The sequence below is a fragment of the Ascaphus truei genome, chromosome 3 (assembly GCF_040206685.1).
Source record: "Ascaphus truei isolate aAscTru1 chromosome 3, aAscTru1.hap1, whole genome shotgun sequence".
Lineage (NCBI taxonomy): Eukaryota > Metazoa > Chordata > Amphibia > Anura > Ascaphidae > Ascaphus > Ascaphus truei.
Window position 1 is genome coordinate 88,177,729 of NC_134485.1, and position 23,231 is coordinate 88,200,959.

The following is a 23,231-nucleotide window of genomic DNA, read 5'->3' on the forward strand; positions in this document are numbered from 1 at the left end:
TCTGGGGGGGAGGGGCCTAAAGCTGCATGAAGGATTAGCTGTATTGTAGTTCAAAGACATGACATATTTTCAACAGGCAGGTCATCATAATAATTTGATCCCCTCACTCTTGAACTTTGCAAGCAAGCAGTGGTGAAGTTATAGACGCATGCACAGTAATCATCAGCTAGCAAGCAGGAATGTGATTGAAACCAGAAAGATACACATTTAAAGGAATGGTGTAGGAGAGGTGTACTGTACTGTAGATAAGATAAGAAGTTGAAATACTGCAGTGCAGTAAATTAGCCTGTGTGTGTGCGGGGGCGAGCGAGGGGAGAGCACTGTATATGCCGAAATGTGATACTGTTACAGTTACAGTACACGCCTATGCATTTCAACAATGTTCAAATGAGACATACAGCACTGCACATGCATGTATAAATATGCAAATTTACAATTACTGCGCGCGCACACGCAGACTGTGTACTGACGTACTGTAGGTTGAACTGCTAAAGTATTAGACTTTGAAGACAACAGTTCGCGAACGACCCCCTGAGTTTTTAGACGGTATTGCAGTATTGCAGACAGCTCTAATAAAATGCTAATATTACGAGCGTTAAAACACTGGAACATATTCCGGAAAACAAATAAAAATACTGCATCTGCCCGCGGTTATCAGAGTTGCGCCGATACGGCCGCTTTAGGATAAAGGCGGCCGCAGCTGTATTTTGCGTATCCATGTACTGTACTTTTTTGGTGTGGTTAATTTAAGCCAATGTCTTACTATGCATCTATATTCTATTTACACTCTACTGCTTTTATTACGTATGTTTTGTATTTTATGGACCACTCTATGGTAGATTCCGCTCTGTGGAACAAATAAGAAAGAAAAGATTGTAAGCTCTTCGGGGCAGGGATTTCCTTTCCTATTGTCTGATTTTGCTACACTTATTGTATAATTATAATTCCCTGTACTGTATTCGTTGTGAAGCGCTGAGTACACTTTTGGCGCTATATAAATAAAGACATACAATACAAAAATGAGGCTATTTTTCTCCCCATTTGCACATGAAATGCAGTGCATTATTGTTCACTGTAGATAAAGTTGAGAACAAATGACTAAAGCAATATGTGTTTATATCATTATAACTCAATGCCATTGGGCACACGTCTTATTGTTGTGTATGTTTCAACTATGTGGGAATAGTGATTATGTAAGCATAAACACATATGCTTTTATGTGTCAGAGCCTGTACAAAATGTTTTCTCTGGCTGTCAAATTCTTAACATAGTGATAAAAGGTCCTGAGTATTCACTGTATTAGTTACATAGGCATCAAATGTTCCGTTTCAGCAAAACATTAAGTGTGTGATACCAAAAATTGTTTTCAAGTTGTTCTGTGTCATTTTGCACCCAGGGACATTAACGCTTCAATGTTTACCCCAAATAGCTTTTAAAGATTTCAATGAGTTTTCAGATACCTTGTTAACCTTTAAACAACATTACAGTCATGTCTGGGTTCATCATGAGAATATCTATTGATGCAAAAGTTTATCCAGAGTGATGCTTCTTGATGACAGACTGATTGGGGATGTTGGTGATGTGATCTGGCGTTGACAGAGCAAGAATTCAAATCCCAAGGGACTGCATGGATGCTGGTGCTATTGCAGCATGGACTATTAAGCTATCATGTTCCTGATGTAATTGTACAGTACATGCCATAGCCCAGAGAACAAATCATTTTGTTCCTCTCTTTCTCTCCCTCTCGTCTCTCTCTTCTCTCTTTTCTCTCTGTCTCTCTCTCTCTCCCCCTGTTGTCTCTTTCTCCCTTCTGTCTCTCTCTCCCTATTGTCTCTCCCTCTCTCTCTTGTCACTCTTTCTCCCTCTCCCTCTTGTCTCTCTCCCCCTTGTCACTCTTTCTCCCTCTTGTCTCGCTCTCCCTCTTGTTTCTCTCTCCCTCATCTCTCTCCCGTCTCTCTCTTGCCACTCTCGTCTCTCTCGTATCTCACTCTCTCTAAGAATATATACATATGTAAGCTTGCAATATACATTTTATCCCTCAGCAATATTAATTTAACTCACTGCGATAGTGAAGACAATGGGAGTTTCCGTGCAATAGGGCCCTCATAGATCACAGTCTAGTGAATAACCCCCATGTCTACACGTCAAGTCAATGGAAATACACATTTTCCTAATTGGAAAATGAACTAATTTATCTGATCTTCGTGACAAAATTGATGTCTTTATTACATTTTTACAAAGACTGAATGAGTAAGGTAGGCCTGGGATCTAATTCTTTTTAATTTAAATAATCAAAATTAAGTGAAAGACTAGTCCAATCTATTGATGACATTTTTTAAACTCAATTATAGTTTCACTCCTTGATATATGCAATCTATATATTAATAATGACTGCAACAGATATGTAAGAAATTATTGTCACCTATTTGGTCATCTTCTGGTACTTCATGAAATGTGCCTAACTTCAAATTTCTGTACTGAAGGATTTTAACATAGTACAGACATTCTGTCCAAGTGGTGATAGGAGACTTACAGCAAATATTCTGTTTAACCTCTGTTACTTCAATTGATGATTGCCAGAAGGACATAGGGCTATTTTTACTAAGTTGTGCTACTCTATAAGACTTAGTAAAATTGGTCCTTTATGGCCCATTCAAGTGAATACGTGGAACTGGTCCAGAAAGTTTTAGCCTCTGCTATGTTGAGAATTAAATTTGAGATTTAAATCCAGATTTTCCAAATGGTGCTAAGCTGTAATGCACTAGAATGCACATTCAAGTGAGTGGCTTTTACAAGGTTTGCCAGTTTCTTGTGTCCGTTTGACAAGTCACTTTCCAGCACTATGCGTTGTATTAAAAAAATACATGAAAGGCATTTAGTGTGGCTGCATACTACTGGCAATGCCTATAGAACATAAAGTATACCACAATGAAAAATAGGATTGTCCTAAGGCAAGGATAGCCAACTCCTCTAATGCTACTAACAGGTCAGGTTTGCAGGATATCCCTGCTTCAGCACAGGTGGCTCAATAGAAGACTGTGCCACTGACTCGTCCACTTGTGCTGAAGCAGGAATATCATGAACACCTGATCTGTTGGTGTCTCTTAAGTACTGCAGTTGGCTACCCCTGTCCTAAGGTATGTTAGTCATGTGATAGAGTCGCCATGAACAAAAAATGAGTCTTAATTTTGCCATAATTCATTGTAAATCTGGATAGACTTTGTTTCAACCAAACTCTACAGTATGTATAGTAATGAACATTAGTTCTTTATTGCATTTAGCCAGCACATACATAAAGTCTGTCAGTATGTTGGAATAAGGATTAAGTGTTTCACAAATAAATATGTCGGTCTTTTGATTAGTGTTATAATTTGCAGTTTGGGGGTTCTCAAATGATGTTGTGTTTTCGCAGCTGCTCTTTCTAGACTTTGAAAACAGCTTCATTACACGTTTCTGCATAAGCAGCAATACTTCTCAAATTGTTATTTAAGTAACGGGAAATAGTCTATAAATTCAGAGGTCTTTAACTACTAATTTTAACTGGAGAGGTTTCAGTTATGATTCTTTGATGCTGGTCTCTTGCCACAGTATAAATCTGACAACATATCTCATAAAAAGCCCAAACTTCTGTGGGATTTTTAATTGTTTTCTTTCAACTGAGAGACTAACTGAGATGTCATTTTAATGTTGATGAATAAAATCTCCAGAACTCATTGACATGACATCTATGATTTGTTTTGCCATTTTAATATTAAGTAATTGAAAGGGATGGGGAGAGAGGGAAGTAACTCTTGCAACAGTCACATGGGGATAAGGTGCTAGGAGCATATTATAGTGTTAGAACGAAACCTTGCCTGGGCAAGGAAAGAAGGGGCCCCTATATACAGCACTCTAAATCCTAAGTAATGGGGAATTAACTAAAATGTAACCTTTATTAGGAATGCAGATAAAATAATGTTGGTCAAACATACGCTTATAATACATAAAATAGATTACATAAAACTGATATAGGGTGTGGCAAAACCTTTGGTAAGGTAAGCAAACCTAAGGAATGGAGAACCTGATTAGCCGGACTGGTGGTGAACAGGTATCATATAGTGCCAGGGTGGGCAACCCTGTCGCCATTCGCCACTTGTGGCGAATTGGCAGGGAAACTGTGGCGAACAGGGCTGCCGGGACTCCCTGGGGTGGGGGGGGGGGGGGGGGGTGGATTTCTAACGTTCGCTAACAGGCAGCAGGGGGAGATGGTATGCGGCACCAGGCTGAAAGCCTGGTATGAAAGCAGGACTGCAGGGGAGGTGCGCCATCTAGCAGCCTGACCCGGAACTTCCTGTCTGCTGCTACTATAGAGCGCTCCTCTCCCCGTGCTGTGCCTGCTCTGACTCAAGAGATTCTACTACAAGACAAGGTAGGCATGGATGGGAGGACTGGTAGAGATGTGAGGGGTCTGGGAGAGATGTGAGGGGTCTGGGAGAAATGTGAGGGGGGCTGGGAGAGATGTGAGGGGGCTGGGAGAGATGTGAGGGGGCTGGGAGATATATGTGAGGGGGGCTGGGAGATATATGTGAGGGGGTTAGGGAGAGATGTGAGGGGGTTAGGGAGAGATGTGAGGGGGCTGGGAGAGATGTGAGGGGGCTGGGTGATATATGTGAGGGGGGCTGGGAGATATATGTGAGGGGGGCTGAGAGAGATGTGAGGGGGTTAGGGAGAGATGTGAGGGGCTGGGAGAGATGTGAGGGGTGCTGGGAGAGATGTGAGGGGGCTGGGAGTGATGTGAGGGGGCCTCTGGTCTCTCCCCCCCCCACATGCAGTACTGTTCAACTGAATAAAAACATTAAAAAAAACATAAATATAATGCATAAACACAAAACATCTCCCCTGGCTGTCTCTCACTCCCCCCCCCCTGGCTCTCTCTCTCTACCCCCCCCCTGTCTCCCTTCCCCCTCCCACCCCCCTGGTGAGAGATAATCTGTTACTAAAATTTTTGAATCCCACCACTGGGGTGGGGGGGATCTTGATGATGGGGGAGATCAAGGGTGCTGGGGGAGATGATGAGGGGGGGTTAAATAAGATGGTGATGAGGGGGGTTAAATGAGATGGTGATGAGGGGGTGTTAAATGAGGTGGTGATGAGGGGGGGTTAAATGAGATGGTGATGATGAGGGGGTGAGGAGATGATGAGGAGGGGTTAAATGAGATGGTGATGAGGGGAGTTAAATGAGATGGTGATGAGGGGGGGTTAAATGAGATGGTGATGAGGGGGGGTTAAATGTTGATGGTGAAGAGGGAGGGTCAAATGAGATGGTGATGAGGGAGGTTAAATGAGATGGTGATGAGGGGGGGTTAAATGAGATGGTGATGATGAGGGGGTGAGGAGATGATGATGAGGAGGGTAGTGGTGGTGGCGTGAGAGGAGGATGAAGAGGGGGTGAGAGGATGAGGGGGGTTGCGGTCTGAGGGCAGTTCTATAGAGGGTGCACTTGCTGCGCCGTGCGCGCGCGTGGCAGTTATAGTTGGCTGAGGTTAGCAGCCTTTCTATAATGGTTCTACGCCACTACCACCACTGAAATGTGTGTGTGTGTGTGTGTGTACTGTATGTACAATGTTAATAAATAATTTATTAAAGCATTTCTTTATTTATTTCAAACGTATATATAACACACACACACACACACACACACACACACACACACACACACACACACACACACACACACACACACACACACACACACACACACACACACACACACACACACACACACACACCTCACTCGCTCACAACATACACACAAAATCATGTGTCACGTGCACGCACGTTCGCACAGGCACGCACGGGCGCACACACTATAGAACGGCCCTGAGAATTTATAAACTTGTTCAAACAGTGTGTGTTTAAAATTTTCGCATGCGCAACACAATACCTCAATTTTTACATTGTGTGGCTATTTTCACTTCTAATTCACCACACCTGTGGCTACATTGAAAAATAGGTTGCCCACCCCTGATATAGTGTATCCCTATACGCCCTGATAGCAAGTGGTCCCAGGAGTCAGGGTTAGAAACTGGCTGGACACATATTGCTACACCACTGTTGGTCTTGATGTCAGTACAGTCCCATACCCTTATAGGAAGGTTTAAACAATGTGTGTAGTTGAGCAGGTAAGGCAGGTATACTGATATAGCCTGTATCCTAGGCCACAATGGTTCTCTTAGATAGAGTAGATGACTGCTCATGTAGCAATCCAGAGAAGGCACTAGTTACTCAGTTACAATATGTCTAGGTTCATAACCTTGTATCAGGTAAGTATATACACCTCGCGGTGGACGTCGGAAAGCTGATCCTACGTCTTTATAGTTAGGCAAGCAATTAATATATGCTCCCACTGCTGCTTTAACATAGGTAACAGTTTTTATATACTTACCTGATACAAGGTTATGAACCTAGACATTTTGCTTGACTGCAATACATACTGATAAAGGTTCCTTCATCCCAGTAGAAGGAAGTACAAAATGTAAAGATCTCTTTTCGATATGTGCAAAAGGTTGGCTAATGTTTGCGAACCAGGTGAAACTCTCCCTTTCTTAACATAAAACATTTCACATAAATCGGCAGGCTTCACCAAAATTTGACAAGCATTAAATTACTCAATGGGCATTAGTTGTTAATACAGTATTCTGCCATTTTTGTGAAATTTGTCAACCTTCTAGTAACAATTTTTAATGTGACAACATTTCACTCATTTCAGGCAATATAATCCTTTGTGACAATTTCACGAAAAACGAATTTTCTGAAAATTCACGTACGCACATCTATAATCTCTCATCCATCACACTTTATGTAAATAAGTTTCCAAATATGACCCACTCATATGATGGGAAATACTAGCATACTGTAGTTATTATACTAGCATTGTGCCTTAAAACTAACTGATCAAATGTTTGGACAGCTCAAGATTTTATGGATGAGTGTCTATAACATAATTTGTAATGTAATGCAACATGATAAAGTGGTAACATTTGACCATGTGTTTTTTAAAAAAAATATTCTGTTCTTAAAAACAATAAAATGTCAAAATAATATTACACTTTATCTAACCGAGTCATTTTTAATGCATTTTATTGTGACTTTTTACCTTTTCAGGAAAAGGAAATCCTAACGTATACATATCATTTGTTTCGACTGTAAATTGTCTGGCTAAAAATAATCCGAGCCCTGGCTCTGAGTCAAAGTCAACCAATCAATTAACAAGTACTAAGATTTCAGATGGTATCATCTGAGTTTTCCTGTGTGCACAACTGTGTCCTGAAAATAACCTCCAGTTTACCTATGTAATTTAATGAAAACATGTCGATTCTAGAACAAACTGTAATATTCTCAAAACGCTAGCAAATTGATTTTAAAGGCCTATTGGGAAATTTACAGTGGTTTTCAGTAATTGTCATTAACTTTTATTTATTAACAAGTAGAGAAGTGTAGCATTTTCGCCCAAGATTGCGAATCATGCAAAAGATGAGAGAGAGGGTCTGGATTTCTCCGGCTTGTGAAATGTTACCAATTCCCGCAGAATATAAGATTACTTGAGCAAATTGTTTATCCCTGTAGGACTTGCCGAATATTTATTTTTTAATGTCATGCTATATTCCATCATGCTGATAAAATTGATCGTCGCGAGAAATTAACTTTTTACTGTCCATTGATGTCTTTTTATGGATTAACACATATATACAAATGGTATAGCCTTTCTTTTGTCTCTGTTGTTGGCAGACGTCTATAACGGAAAAAATCGGTGAAAAAATAAAATGCTTATGTCTCAGGCAGCAAATATGTTTATTGTGTGGAAGAGCAAATCTTATGGGGACAGGACAGTGGTCCTTCAATACGTTCTCTGTGTTTAATGCCTATGTTTCAGTTGCACTGCAGAGTTGTGATGAAATAATAAAGGGTACAGGTTGTGCATTTTCCTGGTCCATGCACGTAATCTCTGAGAAATATACGCAGACACCATTCTTTATATATTGCTAGCATCAACTGTACCACACTGTGCCCTTATTTATTTTTTTTGTAATTTTGTTATTTTTTTTTACATTTTCAGATTAAAAGTGCTAATACAGTATGTGAAAGATATAATATTTGAGTCAACACATATATGCAAAAAGCAAAAAAAAGTGTAACCCGTACAATGCAACATTTTCGATTGTAAACTCCTTGGGACAGAGACCTCCTCCCTATTGTCTCAGTTTGTCTTAACATATATATATATACTATTTTGTTTATACAATATTATTGTCCTCCCTTTCACATTGCACTGTGTTGCGGAATATGTTGACACTGCAAATAATAGATAATAATAATAATAATAATAATAATAATATAATTTAAAAGATAGTCTTACATGCATATGGTACGTGTTTCTGCTTATTACTAGATGACATAACGACATATGGTTGAAATAGAAGTAATCCTATAGGCCCTCTGTAGTCCTAATTATAAGATGCTGATGATACCTAATTAAAAGATGCTGTTTATATTTCATGGAAACAGGTGTATAAGTTAAAACTAACAGAAATACTTGGCCTTTCTCATCTGCTTGAAACCACGTTTTACCTCTGATTAGGACACCGAATAAATGAAACGTTTACTCCAAAGTGACAGCCATTTCACTAAGCATTTCTTCAATCTTTCAACAGTGCTTGGAACCCTGCAAAGAAACCTGGGACTTGAGAAAGAATAGCTGCCAACATCTCTGTGAGGTATGTCAGAATTATTTTGGGCATGAAAAAATAAACTATATTCGAAATGAAAGCATGAAAAACACAAAATATCAGCTGCCCTCTCTCAGAATGAAGCTTCTTTCACTAATCCGTAGTTCAATATTTTTCCTCTCATCCCCTATTTGATTCTGCTATGACCACTTTCCCATGAGGCCACCTGACCACTGATCCTTATGTAACGGTATTCCCGAACCCAATTGCATATAGAGTGTATGTGAGGGGGAACCTATATGTTACCAGGTATGGTGCAGTACCTGTTAGGCTCACAGGAGGTCTGAGCCTCCGCTAGTGAGAGCCTGGGGTGAATCCTCTGGAACGATCTTATAATTACAGCGCCTCCACCTGTGCAGGATTCTAGGAGTGTAGAATGTCCTCTACACAGGACCCACATATATGAACCACATACACCAAGGTATATATAACACAGGTTTACTATATGGGCAAAACAATAACATCACATCATATTGTATAGCAACACAGCCGTGTTACCCCCTGCCACTAGCTGGCAGCTATAACCTTGCCCCTAACTGCGCTATACCTTTACACCCCATTCCCAACCCCGTGTCCAAAGACTCCAAGCCCACCCAAGTGTGTAAACAGGCCTGTCACATGTGAGGAGCAAGTTAAAGTTGGTGCAAGTGTGGAAAGTTGTAGATACCTGCCCAGGTGTCTCTACACCTGGGTGTCTTCGCAAAGGGTCTACCGGCGCCGCTTGGTCCAGCGCTAATCTGTACCTCCGTGTGGGATGGGGTCCCGCCGGACGTCCCACCATAAGGACAGTCTCTGGATCAGCAACACAGCTTACAGGAACATGGAGCAAACCCTATCACTGGGTCCCTGCTTTAAGGAACTGCACAGGGACTCTCCCTGCTCTAAGGAACTGCACAGCTGAAGGGGCACAGGGTCTTTACCTAAGGCCTGTCCCTATGAACACCCACCCTCACTAGTGGGGAGTCAGGGCCTCAGCTCTAGCCTGGGGATTTCTGGCCTAGGGCAGAAGCTCGCAGCTCTCTGCCCCCCTTCCTTCCCCCACTGTCTCCTTAGGCGTGGGACATAGAGCAGGGAGTGGCGCTGGGCAGCGCTGACGCTCATGCTCACCTGCTCACGCAGGAGATTTTTCTTGTCCCTGCATGAGCGTTAGCGAGAGCGCTTGTGTGCAGGGTGGAGGCGGGCGGTAGGCGGGCCGGGAGGCGAGGCTAGGGCGCCACGTCACGGCGCCGACGTCACGAACTGCCATTGGCTTCTGGCAGTCACGTGACCGGCCCTGCGCTTGCATGAGCGGCAAATTTCAAACTTGCCTGTCTCGGCAAATTTTCTCAGCCTCCACACGCATCTGCACGCATGCGGAAGTGGCTGCTAAAGCCGCGCTGATGACAGATGCACTTACCCCCTGCTCAGCACGGCTCATCTTACTATGTCCCAGGCCTAAGCCTAACTAACACATGTGCTTCACAGTCTGCTTCCTGACTCTCGTGCTTCTCCTGCAGGAGAAGTTGCAAGCTCTATTGGCTGTTTGGCTGCCTGTGACCAAGGTGAAAGTGCAGTCCACAGAGGCTGCTGGGAATTGTAGTCCTTTATGGCCCTCTTTAACATTGGGGCCGCGTGTGAGCACTATAATGGCCGTCGCTACTCTCCATGGAGCCTGTGCAAACCTGTAATGGCCGTTGCATCGCCCTAACTGCGCATGCGCGACTTCTAGGGGTCCTTCCTGCCTCCCTACACTTTCCTGTGCTAGGTGTAATGGCCTCCGCGACTGCACACCGCGCATGTGCAAACGCGCACAAGATGGCGGCGCCCTGTCACTGTTGCTGCCGGGAGCCGCGATCGCCCCTGCAACTGCCTGACATGGTGCGGGGGTACCCGCTACTCTGCGCAGGTGAGGAGGGCCAGGGGTGACCCTGCTACACTTATTTTCTCTACCCCGTACTCTGACCATGATAATCTCACCTACCGAATGTCATCCATAAATTAGAGCAGGGGTGCGCAAACTGACATTTTTTATGGGGGTTACAGAGGCCCCACGCTCTTCTCCAAGGCATTTAAATTAAATGTCGGGGATCGCGCGAGACCTCTGTAACTCACTTACCCCTTGATTCAGCCGGCTTCGGGTGTCGCCATGGCAATGCGGCATCAAATGACGATGCGGCATCAGGTGACGTCACATGACCCCACGGTGTCCTTTGATGCCGGCACAAAAGTAAGGGGACGGGGGGGTATGAGCATCGGGGGAGAGCAGGTAGTGGGGAGCAGCACTAAAAGTTTGCGCACCCCTGAATTAGAGCCCCAAAGCCAAATGACAGGAGAAAGTGTAAGGGTTAAGGTGATGTGTGTTAATGTTACACTACTTTATTTGAACTGTACATTTCCAATTAGCTATGCCATCCTCTCCTTAAGAAATTAAAACTTCCAAGAATGATGTGCACCTTCAAAGAATTATGACTAGAGATGAGCACATTTTTCTGTGGATTTGGATCCGCCCCGGATCAGCCGGTTCCTTTGGTCCATGGATTTCCGTGAATCCGTCTCAAAAAGTTTGATTTGTCTTTTCCTGATTTTTTTTTTATATCACTGAAAATGCACGTGGTGGATAGCGCAATCTGTTGGCGGATTTTTATTAATCCAATCCGCAGATTCAAGGATCCGTGGAATTGATTCTAAATATCCATGCGGATTGTGTCCAATGGCAGTTGTGGATGAATCCGCACGGATTGAAACTGGAACAATTTGTCGATGGATTTTACACCCCGGAATGGAGTTTGAATGGGAACGCTTGGGAAATTCAGAGAACCGGATTGTGACAGTTTCATCCATCCATAATTATGACCACGACTGTCTGTTTCAAGGACCAGAGATACTTTTCAAATATCTGAAGAAAAATTCTGGCAAGTAATGACTCTCCTACAGGTTATTATTGTTGGAGAGAGGGCAACGGGTCATGAGCACCACACAAAATCCGCATCTGAGGACTTTTATTGATCTGCAGCAGAATTCTTCATGTTATATTAACTATAGATAGAAAATTATGTGCTATATTAGTGGCTGGAAGTGTATAGAAATACAAATTCTGGAGTTCTCATGATTTACGGGCTATTATCTTCTGTGTATATTGAATTTGCCCCTGTAAATATCCAAGTATATTTCCACAGTGTATATACTCAGTACACATTGCACTGCTATTGTAACATGATGTGTAGGACTCTTCTTGTCAATATAAACCAACCTTTTGCCAGCTCGATGGGGATATAACAACTCTTTATCTGACTGATTTGTGTTTGGTATGGTAACACCACAATTGAATACTTAGTTTTACTTGCTGATATTTTAATTTACTAGGACACAGCGAGCTACGGTTAATCTGTTTTTACACGGAGGGGAAAAAATGTGTTAAGAACTAATATTTTGTGAGGATGTGCCTAATGGCAGTTAGCTATTTTTACTGGCTATTACAGACTCTCATGCTGCTGAGCCATTTTCTTTGTGCCAAGAAAACAGTTGCAGTGCAGCTGCAATTCTGTTTAGATCTGTTAGCATCCCGCTTTGATTAGTGATTTAGCGATTGAAGCTAAATTTAGAACTTCAAAGACTCGTAATGAAGAGCAGCACACTCAGAGGCTTAGTGAAAAAAAATGAGCTGTGAAATAGGGCAAGGAAGAGAAGGCCCCGGGGCAATTTGGGCCTCAAGGGACAATAAAGTTTTTTTTTAATTAACTAGCTGCAAATTTGTTGTGTTAAGGATGGAAACTTTCCTTTTCTCTACCTATGAGAGAGAATTCTTCACATTGCCATTTGGTTGCAATAATACATGACCCCTGTACTCATAAAACAAAAACAAAACAGTACAGTAGAAAGAAAATGAAGCTGCTGAGTAGATATGATATCATGATTATTGTTTAAAGCGTTCAAAACGATTCTTTCAGACATTGCTGATGGACTATGGGCAGATATATTACATTTATGACAATGTCACAAAACTTTTTTTTAATTTTTTTTTTATAAAGGTTTTAAATGTACGAGTGTGAAGTTTAATATGGATTATTTCTGACAGCCAATCAAAGTTCACCATCTGGGAAATGTTACCCAATGCATGCTGAATATCATAAAATCGGAGTAATTGTTTTCCTTCTTGCCACAAATGACATCTGACATTTAAAAAAAACAAAAGCATTTTATCTTGTTGACCTAGCATTTTACTGTTTTTTAAGTAGATAACACATCATCAATTTCTGAAGTAGACAGATACCTCTAAAGAAAAAAAAAATACAGAAAGTAAGAAGTATCCTTTTCACCAATTAAGAAACCGATACTAAATCCAGCATTTTATTTTAAATCATACATCACACAATATTATTTTCATGGTAAACTTATTATGCTCATAGAGAAGATTTCTTGCTCTCTTGCCTCTGTATTAACTTTATAATTCCGCATTTTTTATATTACAGCATTTGATAAGGATATGATACAAGTAATAATACACTATTCTTTTTCTGCTCTAGCCACTTTTTCCCAAGAAGCACTATGAATGTTTAACCAGCTGCGAGTTTCTCAAATCTGTCTTGTCGGTGAAGCAAGGAGACTGCCCAGCTCCAGAGAAAGCCAGTGGGTTTGCTGCTGCTTGTGTTGAAAGCTGTGATGCTGATAATGAATGCTCCGGGGTGAAGAAGTGTTGTTCAAATGGATGTGGACATACATGTCAAGTACCCAAAAACCTGTACAAAGGTAGGTCCTGTCACAGAGCTCTCAATCTGTGGAACAATGCATTTTAAAAAAAAAAACATGCGTATGATTGGGATGTTTAAAGATAGACTATATTTATTTATTTATTTATTTTCTTTGTAGACAAATGATTGGTCCACTAGATATAGCAGTCTGGTAATTTTTTATATACATTTTTCTCCACATTTCGCCAATCACGATGCAATTGGTAGCTTCAGAGTTTATTGATATACCCCAGGACCGGTTCAACCACTACACGATTTGGGTGGTTGCCTAGGGTTTTACATTTTGGGTTGTGGAAGAGGATGGTAAGCATAGGGCAGCAACAGAGGAGGAGGACGGTGGGTGATGCGAGAGAGAAGGAGCAGGCAGGCAGAGGACAGTCGATGAGGAGCGCGCCCCAGCAGTCCGACTTGGAAGTCTTTACTGATTTCTGATGTCTGCGGCAGCTACAGTGCACCTCCCCCCCACCCCCGCTGTCCTGCTCTGCTCCCGTGGTCCTCAGTCCGCCACTCCCGCTGCCACCTGTCTCCTCTGCTCCTTTTGTACTCCGTCCTCTTCTCCCGCCGCTGCCACTGCCACTGCCTGCCGTCCTCCTCCTTTGCTGCCTTGCTCCACCGAAGCCAGATATGAGATGAGAGGAAAATGAGGAGTAAGGGGGTGAGAGAGGAAGAGGATAAGGAACGTGGTGAGAGAAGAAAGGAGGGGGGAGTGAAAGACGACGAGGAGGGCTGTGAGCAGAGGAGGGGGGTGAGAGGGGTTAGAGGAGGAGGAAAGTGTGAGAGGAGGAGAACGGGGTGAGAGAGGAAAAGGAGGGTGAGAGGAAGAGGGGGGTAATTGAGGAGAAGGAGGGGTGGTGATTGAGGAGGAGTGGGGGGGTGAGAGATCAGTAGTGGGGAGATGAGATGAGAAAGGAGAAGGTGGGGGTGAGATGAGAAGGAGGAGGAGGGGTTGAGAAGAAGAGGAGATGGGGGGGGGGGGTGAGAGAGGAAGAGGAGGAGAGGGGGTGATTAAATGGGGTGATTGAGGAGCAGTAGGAGCAGGGGTAAGAGAGTAGGAGTGGGAGAAGTGCGAGAAAGGAGTGGTTTAAGACAGATGGGAGAGCGGGAGAGTGCAGGGCTGAAGGTTTGCCTAAGGTGCCGAATACCCTTGCACCGACCCTGATGTAATCCCTTAGTGGCAGGCTAATGTTGCAGGTAAAAAAAAAGGTGTGTATAAATTGGACAATTCATGAGAACATAAGATGTTTTGCACTATTTTCAGAATATTTAATGTGATTTACATATAGCTGTAACGGGTATTCCACCCCACCCAATCGCAGATATAGTGTGGGTGCGGAGAACATACAGTGTTACCAGGTGTGGTGCTTTACCTGTTAGGCTCACAGGAGGGCTGAGCTTCCGCCACGGGGAACCTGGGGCAATTATATTAGGAGTAACCCTGTACTTGGTGCAGCGCCTCCACCTGCGATGGTTCCTAGCCGAGCAGGAATTGTTCCTCGCAGGACACATACAATAACTAGCACACCTATTTGTATAATAACTAATACCTTTACTTGGGAACATACGACACAAATACCATATTATAACATCCCCACACGGTGCCCACAGCCCAACCCCTTTGTCTCGTGGTCAGCGCTGCCACTATGTGTTATGAGAATGTTAGGATTTGTTGGTGCACTTATGGGGTACCTGCCGAGCGCTCCTGCACTCGAGCCTGCAAGCACTTCGAAAAGGATCTGTCGCTTGGTGACTCCGTCTAATCCTTTGGTTCCTTGCCCGGGGTCCGCCAGGGGAGATCCCACCCTGGAGATAGTCTCTGTGGGCACAGACTTGAGCCCAAATCTTCTCTTACAGAGCGCAGCGTCCGCTGTGTCCCTATCTAATACTAGCGCTACTGTGACAGGGTCCCTAACCTAGGGCCTGTCCCTGTACCACCGCAAACTGGGGAGTGAGGACCTATTTGGGACCTAAGGGGTTACTGGCCTACTCCGTTCCCCTAGCTCTTCCCGGTCCTGACTCTAACTACCTAGTACTCCCAGCGCCTGCAGCAATGCACTGCAACCTGCTGGGTGCGTGCAGCAAACGTACTGCACAAACACTGTGCCTTCTTGTCAGACCTCACAGCACTGACAGCCGTGACTCTGACAAGACAGCACCCACACAACTAAGGGCAGAGTCCCTAACCTGGGGCTGTCCCTTATCAATTACCCACTAGCCTGGTGGGGAGTTGGGGCCTACCTGGGATGTGGGGGACCTTACGTGGTGCAGGAGCTTCACTCGCTTCCTACACCCTTCCTTCCCCTTCTGCTCCCCAGCTCCAACTAACTAGCGTGCTGCAAGCCCGCGAAATGTATCTCTTTGCTCCAGGGCAATCCTTCAGCCCTATTGGCTACTATGAGGCACCTGGTGCCTGCCTCGCTATGCCCCATGGGAGTTGTAGTCCCGGGGAGGCTGTCTCTGTATTGGGGCCGCGTGCGCACTTGCCCTGCGCATGCGCAAGTCTGCAATGGCCACCGCCGCAACCTCTCCCTTGCTGACTCTGCACCCGTGCGACTCCCTAAGGGCTGCCGTGACTCTCTAGCTAATTCTGCGCATGCGCGATCCTGCGCACGCTCGCGCAACCCGTCATGGCGGCCCCCGCTAGCCGGGTGCGCCGCCGGGGCTCCAGGGACTCTGATCGCTCCCTGCACTGGCCCCCACCTTCGCGAGCAGCCGGCGGTCCCGTCACTGCCTCCGGCGGGACCCGCGACCGCTCGGCTTGCCATGGAGGGGGTCAGCGTAAGCCGGAGGACACCAGGGCTACATAGCAATACATACAGTACATATGAAGGATTCAAATTACTCAAAAACTGTTAAAGTAGCAATCCCCCCATAAGTCTATATGAGTTTAACTCGTATAATGTTAGTATCTTGCCTTCTGAGCATGTCTGGCTATTTTTTTTTTTAAATAAATATTTTCTAGTGTTAAAACATTATTTTTTTTCATCTATGGCTTGTGGGGTTACCATGGTAACCTTTTGTTTGCAATGAGCCCTGCGGAGAGTTTTGTTTTAACCTCACCGACACTTAATATTTCAAAGCGTATATCTCTTAAACAAAGCATAAAATGTAAGCAATAAAAATAGCTTTGGAAAGGGAAGAAGACGTCTCTCAACTCACGGAGCGCCCATCCCATGATGTATTGTAGTAACGACATCCTTGGCCATTCAATGGGCTGACGTAGAAACGCTGCGATCAGTTCCTGCCTCTATTTACCAACTCATTTATAATTCAGCACAGTGTAGCGTGGCGTTTTAGTAGCCAGAGTTGTAAGTACAGGTACTCCTAAATTATCGGGTCTTTAAATATTATGTGGAACTACATATGGAACAAAAACATCTCTGTGTTAAGTTTTTGTTATTGAGAGATGCCACAAATCTGTATTCTAACTGCAGAAGGAAAGGGCTCATTGCTCTAACGGTTTCTTTGCAGTAATTGTTCAATGAATAGTCTGACATCAGCTCATTGTTTGGCCACTCACAGCAGGTCACATCTTAAATGAAAGGATCTTAAAAAGCAGATGCTTGTTACCTGGAGGATAAGAGGCTAATTGTTCTTTTCTTTGTTATTACTGTTTGATTGTCTGTACATAAGTGAGCCTGAAGTGCTGCAGGGAGAAAATAAGAAACACATTGATAACATTAAACACTTGTTCCAATTGTACAAATCCAGGTTAAAAATAGATTGTGTGGTCATTAGTGAAAAATAAAACAGGCCCCTATAGAACACTATACAGACCAAACAAAGCAATTACATGATGAATTAAAGGAAATGCTTAACTTTAATATTACTAATGATATCTCCACATCTGGCAGTGTATATTGGTCTAACAGTATCTTACTGACACAAACCGTCACTGATGTATTTGTATGAACTGAAGTCAATGCTCCAAGATAAAATCTATTTAAATGCATTTCGCAGGTCAGGAATACATGAGTTTGTTGACAGTCCAGTTGCAGATCAGACAACAATAGTGGGTACAACATTGGCTCTTCTGATTACATTAGCTTTAGATTTAATTAAACAATAATACATTTACGGAGTTTGCTATTTTATAGCTGTACTTAAATACCAGTAAAAACTATTTTAGATTTTTGTTTTTTATTTTACAAGGGATAAGAGAGAAAACACGATTTCCCATTCTTTCTTAAGAAATGGGAGTAAAGGGGGTGTATTGTAAAAGTGTGATTCTCTCTCTGGTGTGAGCAGTGCACATCCTTTGTAAGAAAGAACTCCCCCAGAAGCCTATATGTGTTTAACTCTATAATATTAATAACTTGCATGTCTTGCTCCTGAATGGAGAATCAGATTAAAAAAATAAAAGCGGCATTGGGATCTATTTAGGGAAGTAAAATTGAATGCAGAAAATGGGACCCGGAGCGGACTGCTGCTTTAAGCTGTGCTTTTATCCAGGGAGTTTGCCCATTCTGTAGGAATGCAGAATTGTACTAACTAATTAGGTAAAAGTAGCAACGTTTAACACGTTTTCTGGAAATCACATTTTCTCACAAAGTTATGGTAACAAACTAAATCTTGCAAGTGGTAAAAGTAGAGGTACTGTAGCTGTAATGTGTCATCATTCTAATGTATAATATTGTAGTACTGTATAGGGCTACTCCCCCCCCCGCCCCCACTCCCCTCTTTTGAACACCATTGGAACCAACTGTGTGGCTGGACCAATTTCTACCCTATATAACACCCCCCCCCCCACAACAAACCTTAATGGTTTCAGCTTTCAGACTGGGTCATATTCTAACCTGAGTTACACCTTATCCTACAGTGAGTAGCCACCTTGCCTTCTTGTTTCAACATTGTCCCTCATTCCCTCTAGATGATAAATTCTCACGTTCAGAGCCCTGATTACCTCTTTGTATCTGTTTGTGCATGTCTGTCCTCATCTGTATGTAACTGTTTATGTGTTTATAATATACATAACTCTGGACCTGATTGAACTGCGCTGCAGAATATATTGGTTCATCACAAATTAATGATAATAATAATATTACTGATAATAGGGCCAGGGGTGAGACTAAAAGTCACTAACCCACCCACACACCTACCCAGTCACTAACCCAGTCACTAACCCACCCAGCCAGTCACTAAGCCACCCACCCAGTCACCCACCAGTCATTTTTTCGTGGTATGTGCACTATGGGTTTGGGGGGGGTGCGCTATGGGTTCGGGGGGGTGCGTTATGGGTTCGGGAGGGGGGGCTCCTCCTTTCATTTGTCCTGGGCCCCATGATTTCTGTTGGCGGCCCTGAATAGGGCCCCGGACAGAGGTGACATACATGTGTTCTATTTAAAGCATTTGCAAAAAAAAATTATTTTAAACATTAATGCTGCTGTTGACTTTTTGGTTTAATTTTAATCAGACGAGACAGTAGTCTTGGCTGAATTTGTGAGAATGTTTACATTTTCACACGTCCAATAGTCTCTATACTTAGAACTGTGCATGTCTGATATTAAAATCCTTTTTCTAGGCATAGCACAGAAAACGGAAAATTACTCTTATTCAACGTTCAATGTTACTCTTTGTTCAGCACGTTGGTATTATCTTTTTTTACATTGACATTTAACATTAAGAATCAGAAAATAAGCATTCAATGATACTATCACCATTCATATTAATTCTATAAAATCAAAGGCAGATATTGTCAAATGGATTTAAGGGCCACTTATTTCTAAGCAGATATGCAACCTAAAGAAAATGAAAAGAAAGCTAATTGTAGAAATCATGGAAATGTACTTAAATTCTAATATACTGTATTTTTTTCTATTATATAATTATATTATATAATTATTTTGTATTTATTTATTATTCTTTCATTTTCATTTGTGAGTTTGTTACAGGATTCCAAAAAATGGCTCCAGATGCTTTCTGTGAGAGAGCGCTGCTTTTTCTATCTTTCAATAAATTATCGCTTTGCAATGAGATGCAAGCCCTTTAGGCAGTGAAAGGATTAATAAATACAAAAAAATAATAACATTTTATTATCCTGTAACCCTGTTTCCCCCACCCAATCTCACATACAGCCTCTCTGTGGGAAACTCTCTCTGGTTACATCGTGTGTGTGGTGCATACCTGCTGGTAACAGGGGGCCCTGAGTCTTCCACCTGATGTTGTAGGGGAATAACAGGACAGGCTTCTGGGGTCTTGCCCGAATTCTGCTCACAGGTGCAGCGCCTCCATCTTGTGCAGCCCCCAGCTGTATGGGGTGAAGTGTCTGCAAAAGAACACGTCCCCCTCCTCCCAACATTCTTCAGTCTCAGGCAGGAGGTATTTTATAAAAGGTCAGGAGGCTTTATTTGATCTTCCTTGATTCAGCAGCCACAGATTACAGCAGTCAGGGGTTAGGGTATCCATCCTCAGGATGTCCCTGAACTTACTGCCAGCCATAGGGCACCGAGAGCTGTTCTTGCTCTTCCCCTATCCCGTTGTGGGATAGGAGGTATTGGTTTCCCTCACCACTCCCCGGAGGGAGGGCCTCAAGCCTGCTAGAGCCCTGACAGCTTAGTAGGGTAAACCTTGCCCCTCTCACGGTAGGGACAAACTCTCTAAATCAGGAAGTGCAACTCACTAAAACAGTTCCAGTGAGAACCAGCCTTCTGTCACTGATTGGACAGCAGGCCGGATTGCCACCTTCTCTGACTCACTGAGCTGCATGTGTGGGGTAAACCCATGATTACTCCTGGCAAACCTACCCTTACTAGGCTTTACTGCCAGGAGGAGGACAGAATTATAGCCCAAACTACCCAGGGCTACAATCCTTTATTCAGTTAGTGCCCTCACTGCAATGACATTGAGTGGATATTACATCACACATTCTTAACAATAATCCAAACCTGGACTCTATTTCAACAATATCTTCCTCATGTTTTGAGTCATATTATTAGTGTAATCATGTCTCTTTTCTTTTTCGTGGTTTTTCTTAATCAGATTTGAATGCTAAACCCCGTGACCTCTCTGTTCTGTGATTTGTTTCTATGATGACATCACTGATTCAGAGGCCCCCGCCTAAAATAAAGGGTGAAAAAAGCTACTTTGAAATGGAATGTTTTGAATTGACAGAGTTGCAAATGCTAAACTAATGTTAAAAACAGCTCTTTTACAGCCAAGGGGCACTTTCAAACAATAAAACATTATGCTGGATATTTTGTTTGGGGGGGGGGGGGGGGAGGGGCGTGTATTGAAACGCATATCCACAGATTCAAATACAGTAATTCCAAATCAAAAAAAATACATAGTTGAGGTAAATAAAGAAATTATATTTTATTTATTTCAAATATACTGTATGTAGAAAGATAGACAAATATAGCCCAAAGGTAAAAGGGAAGATATGTGCTACTATCAAATACAACAACACAAAGTACCATTACACTTTTTTTTTTGTTACTTACATTTTTTATTGATCATTTTTGTATGTAAGGTAAACAAAACATACAACACAAAAAAAGGGGGGGGTACAGTAATACAAATAAACTGGTTGTGGAACAATAAAGGAGTGGAAATCTGGAAGGGGGAAGGGGTAGCATTTGTAACAATATAGCACTGTACATAGCAATTTAAATACCACTTGTATCACTCTGTTCAAAGTATTCTAGTCTATATATGGGGATATACCTGCATGGCGGAACCAAGGAGCCAAAATCTCAGAGAATTGCGAGTTAGAGCCGTTCAGATAGGCTGAGAGTTTTTCCATATAGACTATATGCCAAATTTTGTTATTTATTTGGTTTAAGGATGGGGGGTCCTGTTGTTTCCAATTTTTGGCAATTGTACACCGGGTAGCGTTTAAGATTTGGGATATTACTCTAGCTTTTTTTTTTTTTTAGAGATATTGGCCATTGGTTTTCCTAGCAATATATATACTGGGTCGTTTGGGACAGAGATTTCTAGTATCTTGTGTATTAAGGTGAACACTTCCGTCCATGTTTGTTGGATTTTGGGACATGACCAGAATATGTGCAGTATATTCCCCACTTCACCACAACCACGCCAGCACAGAGGGGAAACACCTGGGAGAAAAGAGTGCAGCCGGGCAGGAGTCATATACCATCTGAATATTATCTTGTAAATATTCTCCTTAATCACAACGCACGATGAATTTTTGGATGCAGCTTCCCAGATGTCTTTCCAGGTATCGAGATCTATACAGACGTTAAGATCCTATTCCCAGGATACCATATAGTTATCGGGGGTTTGGTTGCTCTTGATAGAGGATAAACTGTGATATGTTCTGGAGATGGGTCGAGATAGAGGATTTGATTTGCTCCCCATGTAAAATAAAAAATCTTCTCTGGCTCAATAAAAAGTCTAGACCACCCGAGATTTACAAGAACCCGATGATATCCTTTGCCTGTAATCTCTGGGATTCCCTCAAAACCAAGTTCCAACTAACCGGTACCCCTTCCCTTATGCAACCCCTATTCTCGGACCCCTCCCTTCCTTTTTACACAGGAAACCCGCACTCCCATACTTTGGTTCAAAAAGGACTCACAAGAGTTAAGGATATCCTCACCCAAGGGAAAGTCCCCCCATTCGCTTCGTTACAAACAAACCATGATATCCCCTCCCCCGAATTCTTCAGATTTCTCCAGGTTAGGCATTATATCCAATCAGTCTACAAATCAAGCCAACCCCAGGCTTTAACTTTGTATGAGGACTGGTGTCTACACCAGCCCCACACAAAGGGCATTATCTCCAGAATGTACCATTACACTTTTAATGGTACTTCATCCTATGATTACAATGAATGCTTCTCTTTATAGTGAGTAATTGCTGGCTTGAATAAGATATTGTATTTAAAAACATAGTTTGTTTCTACTTTGTTCCAATGGTTGAAGCAGTGGCTCTGTGAATAAAAGCAGGGGAACGTGGTTTGAATCCCAGTGTCAACTCCTGGTGACCTTGGGTAAGTCATTTTTTTCTCCTCAGTCACCAAAATTAGCTCTATTGGGGAAGTAACTCATTATGCATGCACAATGTACAGTGCTGTATACTGTCAGCACTATATAGGTGTAGCCAGGGCTGGTTTCTGGCTACCAGTCTGACCTTCTCCTGGCAGTAAGCCCCTGTAAGAGCAGGCCTGCCAGGACTAATCCTGGGTTTTCCCCACCACCTGCAGCTTCAGTGAGTCACAGGGAAGGCGGTGCAACTAGGCCTGGTGTCCAATCAGGGACTCAGACCTACTTCCTGCTTTTCCTGTACTTAAGGGGCTGCATTACCAAAGTTATTCAGTTGCCTCTACCCTTGAGAGAGGCTGGTCTACCGAATAACTGTGCAGGGCTCTGCTAGTTTGGACTCCCTCCCTTAGGGGAGTGGAGTGGGAGACTGTTCCTCTTACTCCACCAGGGAGTAAGAGAAGAGCTAGGACTGCTTCAGGTGCCCTAGGCCTGGAGTGAATGTCCAGGGTTACATCCTGAGGGTGAAGGCCCAAAGAAGTTCCTGTTGTTGTGTATGCTGTGCCATCTGCAGTGTGCAATAAAGTGTTCCTGTTTTACAACACCTTCCTGCCTGAGACTGCAATCTATCAGGGGAAGGCTAAAGAAACTCGCCTACAAGGGTTTGCTCCCCACATCCCTGGGGCCTGTAAGAGAGGGAGGCGCTGTCATCGTGAGTACGAATCAGTTAATACCCCAGAAGCCTGTTCTGACATCCCCTACCACCATGCGGGAGACTCAGAACTACTGTGAGCCAGCAG

At 43.1% G+C, this 23,231-nt stretch overlaps 1 protein-coding gene across 1 annotated transcript in view; it reads left to right on the top strand.

The window, feature by feature from the left end:
- Positions 1-23,231, top strand: part of ANOS1 (anosmin 1) — a 208,049-nt gene that overhangs the window by 91,893 nt on the left and 92,925 nt on the right. The window contains exons 3-4 of the mRNA XM_075594558.1: positions 8,691-8,753; positions 13,268-13,490. Of these exons, the coding sequence (XP_075450673.1) occupies positions 8,691-8,753; positions 13,268-13,490 (286 nt within the window). The remainder of the gene's footprint in view (positions 1-8,690; positions 8,754-13,267; positions 13,491-23,231) is intronic.